The sequence below is a fragment of the Neophocaena asiaeorientalis genome, unplaced genomic scaffold (genome assembly GCF_003031525.2).
Source record: "Neophocaena asiaeorientalis asiaeorientalis breed wild unplaced genomic scaffold, Neophocaena_asiaeorientalis_V1.1 scaffold52, whole genome shotgun sequence".
Classification (NCBI taxonomy): Eukaryota; Metazoa; Chordata; class Mammalia; order Artiodactyla; family Phocoenidae; genus Neophocaena; species Neophocaena asiaeorientalis.
The window spans coordinates 1,914,586-1,929,976 of NW_020173927.1; the positions used below are offsets into that span (position 1 = coordinate 1,914,586).

Below are 15,391 nucleotides of genomic sequence, written 5' to 3' on the forward strand. Positions count from 1 at the left end.
TCTCCGCTGGGACATACAATAGGTATCTCAAACTTAACTGTTGAAAACTCAACTCGTGATTTCTACTCCACCCCCTGATAACTATTGTTTCCAAAGACTTTGATATCTAAGAAGTGGCACACCAACCATGATCCAGTTGCTGGAATTCAAACTTAGGCATCTCTCTTGATTATTTTCTTTTCTTCTCACCCAACATTTAACCAACAGTAATCCCTACTGGTTTCATTTCAAAATAGGTCCTGAATCTGCCCACTCTGACGCAAGCTGCTCTTAGCTCAGGTCTGGACTACTGCCATAGCTTGTAATGGGTCACCCTGCTAACCCTCCTTCCTCCTCCAATCCATCAAAAAGATACATGCACCCTTATGTTCACAGCAGCACTATTCACAATGGCTAAGACATGGAAGCAACCTAAATGCCCATAGACAGGTGAATAGATAAAGAAGATGTGGTACATGTATACAGTGGAATACTACTCAGCCATAAAAAAGAATGAAATAATGCCATTTGCAGCAACATGGATGGACCTAGCAATTATCAAACTAAGTGAAATAAGTCAGAGAAAGGCAAATATATGCTATCACTTATATGTGGAATCTAAAAAATGATACAAATGAACTTATTTACAAAACAGAAACAGACTCACAGACATAGAAAACAGACTTGTGGTTGCCAAGGGGGAGGTGGTGGGGGAGAGGGATGGATTGGGAGTTTGGGATTAGCAGATGCAAACTATTATATATAGGATGGATAAACAAGGTCCTACTGTATAGCACAGGGAACTGTATTCAATATCCTGTGATAAACCATCATGGGAAAGAATATAGAAAAAGAATGTATATATATATATAACTGAATCACTTTGCTGTACAGCAGAAATTAACACAACATTGTAAATCAACTATATTTCAAAAAAAAAAAATAAAAAGAATGTTAGCCAGTTCACATCACTGCCTTATTTAAAACCCTTCAGTGACTTCCCACTCCATGTATAATAAACTCCCAAGACCTTAACACACCTTGTGAGGCCCAGTGTGGGGTCTGGTATCTGACTGCTGTCTCCTTCCCTCTTCTCTTCTCATTCCCAATGATCCCACTGACCTTTATGCTCCTCAAACAGGCCAATCAGGGTCCTAAGTCTAGACCTTTGTAGGCCCACTCCTTCTGCTGAGAGCATTTCTCATCACGTCATCATAGGGCTGCATATTCCTGTGATTCATGTTGCAACTCAACTGTCACATCCCCAGAGAAGCCCCCCTGACTGGCCTCTCCAATGCACCACTCTACGTACCTCTCTAAGCTTTGTCACATTATCTTTTTGTATCTTCTCATGAAAATTCTGCCTTCCGACAGTTATGGTCTATCTCCTGCCATTCGAAGGTAAGCCCAGAGACAACAGGGGCCTTTAGTCTTCTACTAAGATACTACTCTATTCCCTGGGTGAATCCCCTGGCACATAACAGATAATCGAAGAAAAAACTGTGAAATAGAAGTTTAGATACATAAGAGGGACTTCCATAGTCTTCAAAGTCCTGTATTTAATAGAAGAATATATGTAAAAACCTTATTTTAATTTAGTAGTTTATGCACAGGTTTATATGCACGCCATTACCTCTAATATTCCTCATATTTCATTCCTGAGTGTATCATAAAGTCCTACATTCTTTCACATTTATGGAAAACATAGGTTTGGGGGAGGAATTTTCGCATCCAAAAACATACATATATTAAGTGGCCAATAACAGACCAAAGGATTCTTCTTGAGAAGCGCAAGAACAAAATTTCCTAAAACTCTGAGGATACTCAGACAACTTAAAAAGGGAAAACTCCAAAGAATAACACCTTCTGAAAACACATACGCATTAACAAAATTCTAAAGCTCCTAACTCATAGTTTTCAATTTGTTATAAACATTGGGGAGTGCCTTGATTCAGCAAGCACAGCCCTAATGCGATGGGAGGTGTTTTTATCTGTGACTATGCTTATGGCAATAGACTCTTAAACACAAATTCAAAAACTTTAATATTTTGAAATCAGCCCCATGCTGGTGAGCCCCAAATGCCTTTTTTCCCCATTAACACGTATACTGGACTATCTTTGACTACGTTTTCAGGAAGAAAACTATGATTGCAATCACAGAAGATCTGACATTTGACTTTGATTTTGGAGTAGGGCACACATTTTCTCCCGTGTGTGACAAATACCAGAAGAATGGTTACTGCAGCCAGAAGGACTGATCCTAGAACTCTTTTTTATTGGGTTTGTTTTACTCACATCAAATGATGTTGAACTTACTTGAGTCTTTCCATTACATTATGCTTTTCCTATTATACAATCTTGCAAGCATCAAACTACTGTGTCACAGGCTATAAAAAATAAGCTGTCTCCAAGAAAAACTGAAAACTTTCAGAAGCCAGAAATATCAAAACCGGATGCTCTCCTGAGGGTGCATCTTCTGTTTTTTGTTTGTTTGTTTGTTTTTGTTGTTGTTGTTTTGTGTGCTTCTCTAGTATTATCAACAAACATTAGCTTGGGATAAACTGGAGCAATATAAATGTTCCCCAGGTGTTTCTCCAATAAGACAGGTGAGTGGCTTCCTCACAATGGACATTAGATTGGGGTTTTGCTCAAGGGTCTTACAGGGAGAAAACTTCTGGAGGTTTTATTTTACCATTTAGCTTTTTTACTGTCATGATATAAATAGGCATTTGCATACATTGCTTGATTAATTATTGTAACCATACTTTATTTTTTTCCTTTGGAACAGGATGTCTAACTTTTAAAAGAATAAACACTGATGCTATTTTCAGCTCCTATTACTAATCTCCTGAAGTGATGCTCTTCGTTAGGCATCAAAATTTGACATTGTTTCCAATGGTCTTCCTCCTCTTTCCCCTTGATCTTTGACCTACAGCTGTTGATTCCTCCTTAAAGGAGCCAGAGTACACATTCACAGCATCACCTTCATTGTAGTCTTTGAAAATATGTAGTGTTCTCATCCATTCTAACTAAAGAACTCATCAGAAAATATTGCAGTCTTGATAATTTGAGGGTTACTTATATTTTTTTTCTGGAATTGATTTTCATTTCTCATTTATAAGCTCCTATAAGCATCATGGCATAAACGGTAACATCCCAAAATATCTTGCCCTGGTATTTCTCAATGATACATAATATCTGATTTTTGAGAGAATTTAAGCAAGCAATAGTATACAATGCCATGCAAACTCTTAAAGCAATTCTTTTTTTTAAATTTTATTTTATTTTATTTTTATTTTAACATCTTTATTGGAGTATAATTGCTTTACAATGGTGTGTTAGTTTCTGCTTTATAACAAAGTGAATCAGTTATACATATACATATGTTCCCATATCTCTTCCCTTTTGTGTCTCCCTCCCTCCCACCCTCCCTATCCCACCCATCCAGGCAGTCACAAAGCACTGCTGATATCCCTGTGCTATGCAGCTGATATCCCTGTGCTATGCAGCTGCTTCCCACTAGCTATCTACCTTACCTTTGGTAGTGTATATATATCCATGCCTTCTTTAACTTCTTTCTGATGCATTCGAATGGCAAACACTGGGAAGAGAACTCACGTGAAATCTCAACTCTTCATTTTTTCAACTTCCAAGCAAAACATAAGTGTTATCTTCTACATCATTCGATCTTTCACTAGTGAGTGGTGAGAAAAAGTGGTGACTTACATAAACTATGCCCTTTCCATCGAGGGACTGATACCAAGAGAAAAAATTGTAATTCATCACTTAATGAAATGGAAACAAGTGGCCACCAAGAATGATACAAGTTATGACTCCATCAAGGAAGAGATACCAAAGAAAAAAAATGACACAAGTGATTATTAAATAAAACAGAAAAAAAGTGGATGGGGTGGGAGAAAAGTTTAACTCATAACCTTTGAGGTTGCAAGTTGGGGTCAGCTTATCTGAACCAAACTGTATGTACCATGTGATGTTTTGTGTTTCTCATCTTCTGCTGTCTCCGCTGGGTGCACGATCCTACCCAAAGATCATGGAATAACATTTATACTGAAACTTGCTGCTTTCATTCTTCAGGAACTGCAGTGAGAAAGTCTCACTCGCTTGAACTCTTCTTGGGCTCTCAATGCCCAATTAGGTTTTTATCAAGAGGCATTACTTGATTGGCATTTCTCTAATGATTAATGATATTGAGCATTCTTTCATGTGTTTGTTGGCAATCTGTATATCTTCTTTGAAGAAATGTCTATTTAGGTCTTCTGCCCACTTTTCTATAGGGTTGTTTGTTTTTTGATATTGAGCTGCATGAGCTGCTTGTATGTTTTGGAGATTAATCCTTTGTCAGTTGCTTCATTTGCAAATATTTTCTCCCATTCTGAGGGTTGTCTTTGGGTTTTGTTTATGGTTTCCTTCGCTGTGCAAAAGCTTTTAAGTTTCATTAGGTCCCATTTGTTTATTTTTGTTTTTATTTCCATTTCTCTAGGAATCTTAATATCAGATTTTTCATCATTAGTGTATAGGAATGCAAGAGATTTCTGTGAATTAATTTTGTATCCTGCTACCTTACCAAATTCATTGATTAGCTCTAGTAGTTTTCCAGTAGCATCTTTAGGATTTTCTATGTATAGTATCATGTCATCTGCAAACAGTGACAGCTTTACTTCTTCTTTTCCAATTTGTATTCCTTTTATTTCTTTTTCTTCTCTGATTGCTGTGGCTAAAACTTCCAAAACTATGTTGAATAAGAGTGGTGAGAGTGGGCAACCTTGTCTTGTTCCTGATCTTAGTGGAAATGGTTTCAGTTTTTCAGCATTGAGGACGATGTTGGCTGTGGGTTTGTCATATATGGAAAAAAAAAAGTGGTCAGAAGAACCTAGGGGCAAGACAGGAATAAAGATGCAGACCTACTAGAGAATGGACTTGAGGATACGGGGAGTGGGAAGGGTAAGCTGTGACAAAGCGAGAGAGTGGCATGGACATATATACGCTACCAAACGTAAAATAGATAGCTAGTGGTAAGCAGCCACATAACACAGGGAGATCAGCTCAGTGCTTTGTGACCACCTAGAGTGGTGGGATAGGGAGGGTGGGAGGGAGGGAGATGCAAGAGGGAAGAGATATGTGGACATATGTATAACTGATTCACTTTGTTATAAAGCAGAAACTAACACACCACTGTAAAGCAATTATACTCCAATAAAGATGTTAAAAAGAAAAAAAGAGAGGCATTGCTGTGAGACGTTTCACTCTTGACTCCATGTACCAACTCAGATGCAGACAGACAACTGGGGGAAATGCAGAGTCATGCCGTGTGAGCAGCAATGTCTATTCTGCTCGTGAAAAGTAGACTTCCGAACGTGGTGAGATGGGACTGTTAAGAGTGTTGGCAAGACTCCCCATGTGTTCTAGCAGACAAAGCAGAACATTTCTCTGTTCAATCTGTTTGCTTCAAGGAAGAAGGGAACTTATTATGGAGGGCATTCAGGAGATGGTATAGCCGGCATCAATCACTACCCGCCCCCCTCACTCCGCCTCAGCACAGTCAATGGCTTGGCCAGGGTGGCAGCTGATTTCTGTTGCTTAAGTTAGTGTGTTAAGTCATGAGAGTTCAATGCAAGACCAGCTACTGATTACTTTCTTAACAGGATACCCTTCTGGATGCTGGAAAGACTGTTTCTTAAATGTGGCAAGAGATCAAGTAGAAGAACTTCCATCAGAGGAAAAGAAGTTAGGAAATTTGACCAAGGTCACATTGAAAGATGACGTACATAACCAAGATTCAGCTCAGGTGGCCTCCAGGGTCCACTGCAGAATGGAAACCAAGCCACAGACAGATTTAACACTGCGGCTTCTTGAGGAAATGATCTTTCATGTAACTTCCTAACATTCTCATGGACAATATGTTCTTATCAGGGCAATGCATTACCTAAGGATAAGCCAGGTAAATGTTTGCTATTGTCTTATGCTTTCTTATGTATCTAGTAATAGTAATAACACAGTTAACTAAAAAAAGTCCTTTATGGCTGGGAAAAATCTCTATCCTCAGAGATCACTCCAAACAACCTAGGCAGAACCAACATGAGAGGCAGAAATAACAACACTTACTAGCTGAGTGACCTTGGACAAGTAACTTGACAATTACTTTGTTTTAAGTGGGAAAAAGGACTTAAGTCATAGAGTTGATATATAAGAAGACAGGGTAGTAGGCTGAATAATGAACCTGCAAATATGACCCTGTTCTAATCCCTGGAACCTGTATGTTACCTTACATGGCAAACCCAGAACTCTGCAGATGTAATTAAATTAAAGACCTCGAGATGGGGAGATTTTCCTGGATTATCCTTATGGGAGGCAGGAGGGTTAGTGAGAGAGAAGCAAGAAGATGCAAGGGCAGAATCAGAGATTAGACAGGAGGGTTGGAGAGACAGAGAGATCGGAAAATTCTATGCTGCTGAATTTGAGGATGGAAGAACGGGCTAGGACCCAAGGAATGCAGGCAGGCTCTAGAAGCTTGAAAAGGGAACTAAACAGATTCTCCCCTCAAAGCCTACAGAAGGAGCCCGCCCTGCCAATACCCTGACCAAACTCACGAGACTGATTTTGGACTTCTGGTCTCCAGAACTGTACCATAGTGAATCTGTTCTGTTTTAAGCCACGGCATTTGTGGTCATCTGCTACAACAGCAACAGGAAACTGATAAAACAGTGTATGTAAAAGAACTGAATAGACAACCTGGCACGTTATGAGGACTCAGAGAAATATCTGTTCCTTCTTTCTCCTTTTCCCTCATGAAAAGGGACCAAATTTTAGCATCCCAAATCTACAGCAACTCCATCTACACTTTACCTCGCATCATAAATGATTCATGCAATACATTCAGTAGTGCCCTAATATTACCTGCTATCATATTAGGATAAAGATGGGTACATTTATTATCTACCCAACCATGGACACAAAAGGACCACTTATTTGCTCCATTGAAATCTGAAGAGAAGAAACACACTTTTGCTGAAGAGACCAGAAGCCTACTGGTTCACTAACAGCCCCCATGGTGGGCTACAGATCCAGGAATAACATGGGGTCCACACCTCACTTGACTAGTATTCTCCCTCCACTGAAACACATATTGTATCATATTCAATCCACAGGATGGCTCCAGAGGAATGTAGACCATATAAACGTTCCTTGAATTACATTACTTTTAAACAAAGACAACATATAAATTGAAGAGTGTTTATTTTCTTTCTATAAAAAAACCAAATCCAGTTTGCAGTCCTACAGAGGCAACATTTATTTCAACTGCCCAGGCAGTTAAGAGAAAGGGTTCCTGTTTTGCTCTGAATCCAGCTCTCATCAATTCTTGAGAGTCTATTACACACTCCAGGGAGAAACACCTGCTTGATAAAGAGCCTCTATGGCACTGACATGGTGCACAAGAAATGGCTTTTACTGCACGATGTGAAACTTAAGACAAAAGTCAAAACTCACCATTTTCAGGCCCCAAAGGTGGCCTCAAGGCTAATGCAATGCATTAGTTTTCCCAGTTATTAAAAAAAAAAAATATATATATATATATGATTTTTAGTGGTTATCCATGAGGGCACTTTTAGGGCAAGAGTACAACTCTGAGAAAATCTCTGCTAACATTTTTCATTCCCTTCTCTCTCCAAATCTTATAGCACAAATACTACTTTATTCAAACATGATTTTTAATCTCAAGAAATTCATCTCATTTGCATCTAGGAAAAATAGCACAAAATTTGAAGAAAAGAAAGTACAGAGTTGAGCAATTTTGAAAAGATTTCAGAATCCCTAGCCACTTCCCAGTAATATCAACTATTTGTAGACTCCAGGGCGGTTGCAGAAGGGACAGCTTCCTGGGCTCACAGGACATTTGCCTTCCTCCCCAAGGATTAAGGACGACAGGGGGCTGAAGCTGTGAAAGAGGCCCAGTAACTATGCAAGACGGCAGCCCTCAGTCTCTGGGAGTGTCAACTCACTCTGCGGCAACTGCAGATATAACATTAAAATGGATGGTATAGATTTTAACCAAATGGTGGCTGAAACAAATCATCTTGTAGCTGCTCAGCACACACCCCTACCCTGAATGAAGCCCTTTGAAGGACGCTATTGTTTGTCCTAGTGACTGTGGATAAAGCAAAAATGGTTTGTGGTATATTCAATATCTTGTAATAACCTACAATGGAAAAGAATCTGAAAAAGTATTACATATATATATCTGAATCTTTGCTGTACATCTGTACATCTGAAACACCTATATATATAGATATATAGAGATATGGATATATAGAGAACATGCATAGAATATATATATATAATATATAACATACATATAACATATATAGGTATCTATATAGATATATATAAATATAGCTATAAATATCTGAACCACTTTTCCATACATCAGAAACTAACACAACATTGTAAATCAACTATACTTCAATAATTTTTTTTTAAAACTGGTTTGTGGTAACGGGTGGAGAGGAAGTGGCATGTGGAATCCTTGCACCTTAATTTGGTTTGTGGCCACACCAGGCCTTATGGTCTCTGAGACTGCTCCTCTGTGTGAAGGATACCTAGATTGCCACTGGCCAATTTTTATTTTTTTCCTTAAATCTGTACGATCACACCTTACTGATTTTATTAACTATGGAAAATTTTCATTCCCATTTAATTACACGGTGGTCTGAAAATAAAAACTATAAACATTTATTCTATTCTAGAATCCGAACAAGAAAACTACTACATTACAGGCCCAAGATCCTGAGAGCTGACTTCCAAGTTTGGTAGCAAAATACATGTGTGGTGTCCAATTATATTTTATTAAATATCTTTAGTATAAGTTCCTTCTTCAAAGTGTCCCTTTTCTCTTTCCTTATTTTAAAAAGGATCATTGGCTCCTTTTCATAAACTTGTAAGTGGATGCCCTTATAATACCTCCCACGATGGTCCCATAAAGTCTGTAGCACAAGGTATGCCTCACTGGCCTAGTTCTGGAGCCATGTAAGGTCAAAGCATGGCCCTTCCTGACCACTTGGATGACACCTGGTCCTTGTTGCTCAAGGTCTCTTCAGGGCAGGAAGCAGTGCAGACCAGGTCAGCAGTCTGACTTACCACTCTGTCAAATCTGTACTATAAACATTAGGTTATATAAACCCTCAACTTGGAATTTCAGGTCTTCCTGACCTTGGTGCAAGTGATGGAAAAGAAAGTTAAATATGACTGCCAGGACCAACCTGATCCAGTCACTGCTGTTTGAAAAAGGATACCATCTCTCCCAAAACATCTGAACTCTGTAGAGGGAACAATCGTGAACACTAAGTGCTGTGTGTTGAATCTATGGAATTTTCTAGAACCCAGATTTGAACTATTACTGAACATGGATAAATGTACAGTATATGAAGATATATCAGTTAACAGACCCACGTCAACAACTGTCTATTTCTCTTAATGTGGAACACAGAGTTTGATATACATAGGGACCAAAGAATTAAACATTAATATCTGAATACTTCTGCTACACATGTTGTAACACAAATTTTTTTTAAAAAAACAAACTGGGAGATTTGCTAATACCAGTGGGAAAGCAATATTTACAGCCACATCCCAGTACCTTGAATCATGCCTGCCACAAACTAGATGCTCAGTCAATATTTGTTGAATGACAAACAGACCTCCCTGTTTTCAAAAAGGAATCCAATTACTATTCATCGGTCCATACACAAATAAAAGTCTAGTGTCAATATTTAAAGGATTTTTTTTGCTCACCACCATAATACATTTTGATGAAATTATTATAAAATGGACTAACTCGATACAACTTAACAAATAATAATAACACATCTTCTATGTGCCAAATACTGATGAATGTGCTCAGAGAGGGGTTCACAGAGAGTCATGCCAACCATCACCTTTACAGATGGAAACTGGGTTCCTGCGGAAATACACAAACCCAAGTAAAAAAAACAACAAAACTATTCATATTGATATTCCACCACGACCTGAAGTTAAGCATGTCAAGATCAGGACCCCTTCCTGGTTTCCCCTCCAAAGCATATCTGCTTCACCAGCTTGCCACCATCCTGGATGAGACCACATGGATCCTAGATGGCTTTGCTTCCCACATCTCCTACTATCTCCATTTCCTATTTTTGCAGTGCTTCATCAGAGCCTATGTATTTCCCTGATGTATGTTTCCATGCATCACCCACATCGAACACTGCAGGACAGCCCTCGACACTATAACAACTAGTTCCCTACCAGACCTTCCCTCCCAACTCCAATCACCTCCCTCAAGGATGAGCTCAATCACCCCATCCCACTTCATCATTTCGTCCCATCCCACCACAGGTGGAAAACAGGCCCTATACGAAGTGCTATTGACGACACAGGCAGATTTCAGGTGGGGCACACTCTTGCCACAGAGGAATATGCTTTAACCCAAAATGAGCGTCTTAATAAAGTGTCACTGTAATGATAACCATTATCATTATTATTTGAACGGTGGTTGCTGGGGCTGTCAGCACGTGGGTGATCCTGGGGTTGCTGGGTCTGAGTCTGACGATGCCATCTCTGCTTGTTGGTTCATGATTCAATCTACCCAGCACACCTCCTGAGGCTGGGCAGGCGGGGCCATCAGATGGCTACTCTGGTTTCCTTCTGATGCCCGTGAGCAGATGAACTGCACACTCGACATTAGCAGTGACAACATCATTTCAACAATGTCTCAAATAACGTGGACGTAAGATTGAACATGCATTTTACCTGCTGACGCTTTTCAAATTCCAACTTGATCCGGGACTTGATGCAATTGCAAGTGTCCTGATACGTCTGCTGCAGAGCGAGTTCCATGAGGTGCTTATGGTACGCCCCGGCCAGGTTCCCGCAGATGAAGATGATCACGTTGGCCAGGATCTGAGGACACAAAGAGCCACTCAGTAGGGCGACCGTTTATCCTTGGAGAACAGAACAACACCACAACGCACGTGAGCAGCAGTCTTCAAAGAGATGATTCTGCCTGAGGTTAATCTTATTTCTGTTCCCGAACTCACATTTTTATTTACTTAACAGAAAAGGATTCCACCCCCTTCTTGGATCCGTGCCCTCTGACAGGTCACTTTGCTGCCCCTCCCCTGTCTCTGGGCTCAGCCATGTGATTCGCTACAGCTAATGCAATGTGGGTGGGAGTAATCGAGTGCCAGATCCAGCCCAGGTTTAGAAGGCCTGGTGTGCTCTGGGTGACACTCTCGTGTCTCATCAGGAAAAGACTAGCCCGCTGGTCCCGGGAAGATGAGGAACTCATGCAACAGAGACACTCAGCCAACCCATAGTCCACTATCGAGGCCACTGGGATTTCATGGTTGTCATACAGCACTACTGTGGTACTAGATGATACAGGCTGCCCTCACATCGAACCTGTGTTCACTGAGCCTGGAGAAGTTATATTCCCCATTATTTACTGTTTATATAGGAATATAGGAACCTTTCAAACCATGTAACTTGTTGCTCTCTTCATGATAAAAACCGTTCATGTTCACAAAAATTTGTGGTGGGAGGGGAGAGAAAAATATATAAAGAAAAACTACAAAGAACCTATAATTGCCCTGCCCACGAAGAACTTGGTGCCATATTTTCTTTTGTCAAGACCGTTACCTTGTTCCAAAGGAACCAAGTTCATTCTGAATGCAGTGTTTTGCTTTGCTTTTTTCATTTAACATTTAATCTGATTTTTTTCAGATCATGAAAATTCTGTAGAAACAGGATTTTGAATGCTTAGATAATATTCAGTTCTATGACTATATCATAACTTAGTTATGTCTATACTATATTAATATTCTTTATTAATAAAGAATACTTTATTACTTACTTTATTAATATTCTTTATTAATAGTCTTTGCATTTGCTTTACGCTACAGTGGTCAACCTCGTGTCTAAAGCTTTGGCCTTATATTTAATCATTTCTCAGGCTCAATTAGTAAAATACACTGAGTTGAAAGCCTTGAATATTTTAAAGTTCTTGATACATATGGCAAAATTGCTCTGAGAAAATGTTCCACTGATATTCTCACCACCAGTGTATGACCATGGTCTTTTCAAGGCCCACTATTAACACAGAGCAAGTGGTAAAAATTAAATAAAACTGATGATCATGTGTTCAGGGCTAGACCTGCACAGGTCTGGCAGGGCATGCACGGTCACACCTGCAGAAAATGTCCCTCCGCTCTCACCCCCCTCCACATGACCCTTCCTCTCACCAAACGGGCACTCATCCCTTCAACAACAAAGGCAGAGCGTCTGTGTCCAAAAGCTCTGTGCTCCTTGCTAAGGGTCTCCCACTGATACAGGTCAGCTTAACACATCAGTCAACTGACACGGGCAGCATGCATGCCAGGACTCAAACACTCTTGGGGGAATTTTTATTCCTAAGCCTTCAAGGTTCCCATGACAGGACTTCCCAGAGAACCATGCCATCCTCCCTCTGCACAGTGTAGTACTCCCGATGATTAAAATATTAGCTCTGTGCATTGCTGAGTGTGTGTGCGTGTGTGTGTGTGTGTGTGTGTGACATGCATCTGTATGTGATTTGCATATGACACATGCATGACACGTGTGTACATAATATGCATGTAAGATTTCTGTGATGTGTATGGTGTGTGTGATTTGTATATGTGATATATCCATGTGACACGTGTCTCTCTCTGAGTGATTCATGCATGATGTACGTATGTGGTACACATGTGTACATGGTATGTGTTATGTGAATGATATGTGTAATGGATGTGTGCATGTCGTATGTAATTTATATATGGGATAAACGTGTGGTTTGGGGTAGTGTGTGTGGTGTGCATACATCATGTGCACACGTGACGCATGTGCTCTGTGTGTACCTCAGCACAGAACAGGGGAGCAGTGTGCTCGTCTTCGGTGTTGCTCCCAAGCATTTCTAGTTGCACAGGCTCTGTTCCTTCCCACTGCCGTCCTTTCCCACATCACCCCCGTGGATGTCAGTCCTTCGAGGATGTGGGAAAGCTCATGAGCTTCCTGGCTTCCTGCCTGAGCACAGGTAATTTCAGAGCCGGGCCCAGGGGTGCACGGTTAATTTAGTCCTGTCATACTTTGCTTCTGCAAAATGACCATCTGCTTCGCTAAAGATTCTTGAGACCTTGACATTGCTGAGTTTGCCTTGAAGAACAGTGACCCAAAGAATGCAGGAACCAGAAGTGCCAACACAAACCAGACTGCCCAGAATTAGAAAGCACCAACTCTTTCCTTATTAGGTGCAGCTGAAATAATAATAAAAATAACTGTGATTATCTATGAGAGCGTCTTCTTTTTCTCCTTAAAAATGCCTTCAAACAAAGACGCAAACATTTTAGGAACTCAGTTCCTCCAAAATAAGAACCAAATGTAAGCAAGGGAACTGAATAAAGCCATCCCCTGTCCCCTGGCCTCCCTCAGCAGGGAGTACGAAAGGGGCATCTCTATTACAACACTGCCTGCTGACCCAGTGCCCTGGCAACTTTGCAATGTCACGGGATGGAAGGAAAAGCCTTCTTTCGCTCACTCATTCATCCATTCATCCATCTGGTCAATGGATGCTGCATTGCTTCAAACAACATGTAATTCGAACCCTCCCTGGCTATAGATAATTAGAAAGAATGCATTTATAGATTTTTATTTGTATATGTAAAGGAAATGCTTAAGAAATAAACAGCTAAGAGTTTTAATGCCAAGTTGTTATGGTCTTTCTCTTCTGGTGGAAAATTTAATCAAATTACAAGCATTTTTCTGATCCCTGTTTCATCCTAAAATACCATAGTCTAAGGTTAATAGAATTAGTCCTGGTATTTTAATAACTACACATATTTACATATGTGACTGATATCCTAAAGCATTTTTCCGTCAAAAGGGCGCATTCATATAATGACTCTATAAAACCTAGGGCACAAGGAAGTGATGTGGTTAAGGTTTTCTTTTCAAAAATAATATCACAGCATTTTACTTCCTAGAAGACTGTTTAACACACAATAAAACACACAATAAAAAATCCTATTTTCACAATGTTGGATTTATTTTATAACATCATACTGTCTTGATGTCTTCTTTTATCTCGTTGCTTCATTTAGCTACTCTCACATCTGTCAGAAAATAGGAGAAGAAACTTATCTTCCCAAGAGATGTCTTGGAAGAAAATAAATTGTTTAAGGTAATAACAGCAGCCAAGGTTCACCATGAAGTTTCAAATTAGGCCTTAAGATCAAGCTTGACCCACAATCCAGAATCTGTGCAAACCGGACTCTGCCCAGTTGTCACAGAAGCCTGGTTGTCTCCACCACTTTCCATTTCCCCAACTTCACTTGATGTGAGGGTGGGAAGATTGGTCAACACTTGTCAGTGATTCTCAGGAGATGCATAAATAATCAGTCCTGTGCTGGTGGGAAGGCCGGTACCCACCAGCAAACTCTGATTCTGTTTCTTTCACAGCCATCACCTTGCCTTTCCAAACACACCTTGTTTCATCCTTGCAAGAGTCCAGAAAGTAAAACAGCCAGGAAGATGGACATTTTTGTTATTTCATTTTATAGGCAAAGAAACAAAAGTCTACAAAATTAAGAGACTAGAGGGCAGGGCTCCACCAGGCTCTCAGGATTACCCCATACCAACCCACATGGCCCTGATTCACATGGGCCAGGGCACATTGGTCTAGCATAATCCCACCCTCTACTTGGGCATGGGGAAAGTATTTCTGAAGAATTTCTAAAGAGACATGTGTAAGCTTTGAAGCAGCTAACACCATTTTCCTTTACAAAGCATTTGTATTTGATGCTATAAAGCGCCTTCATCATTTAAAGTTCTTTTAAGTGGCTGCAGTTTGGAGACCACACATCCATGGAGCATTTAACTATGATGCTGGTACATCGACGTACATTCAGAGGAAAGTAACAGGACGTGAGGCTGTTCCTAACGGGATCACGTGACCAAGGGCAACTGACCCGAGCAGGGTTATTTCACCCGGGAAATGGACATTTAAGGATGTGAGCTCACTGTCTTCAAACAGTTGAGAAATTATCACGAGGATTAGGTGACCACTCAGGTCCTCTGTGACTCTTTTAAAGAGTTTTAAAATTGTTCAATACTCCCATTCTTAACCTCAGGTTAGGGGTTGCCGATTACAATGTCCACAGAGGTCAGCAGGCAGCACACATGCAAGCTGAGGATGGGGTGAGGCTCCTGGTAACAGATGAAGCCCCATCACTCAAAACCATGATTTCCCTGTGAGCTCACTGCACAGGGCTGGAGGAGAAAGGACAGTACAGCATTTAAAACAGGTCCTCAGCTTAAAACAAAGCAGATCATAAATATGCAAAAACAC

At 40.2% G+C, this 15,391-nt stretch overlaps 1 protein-coding gene across 1 annotated transcript in view; it reads right to left on the reverse strand.

Moving 5' to 3' along the window:
* The window catches only part of ADCY2 (adenylate cyclase 2), a 430,840-nt gene that overhangs the window by 211,478 nt on the left and 203,971 nt on the right, over positions 1-15,391 (reverse strand). The window contains exon 4 of the mRNA XM_024752509.1: positions 10,783-10,932. Coding sequence (XP_024608277.1) covers positions 10,783-10,932 — 150 coding nt within the window. The remainder of the gene's footprint in view (positions 1-10,782; positions 10,933-15,391) is intronic.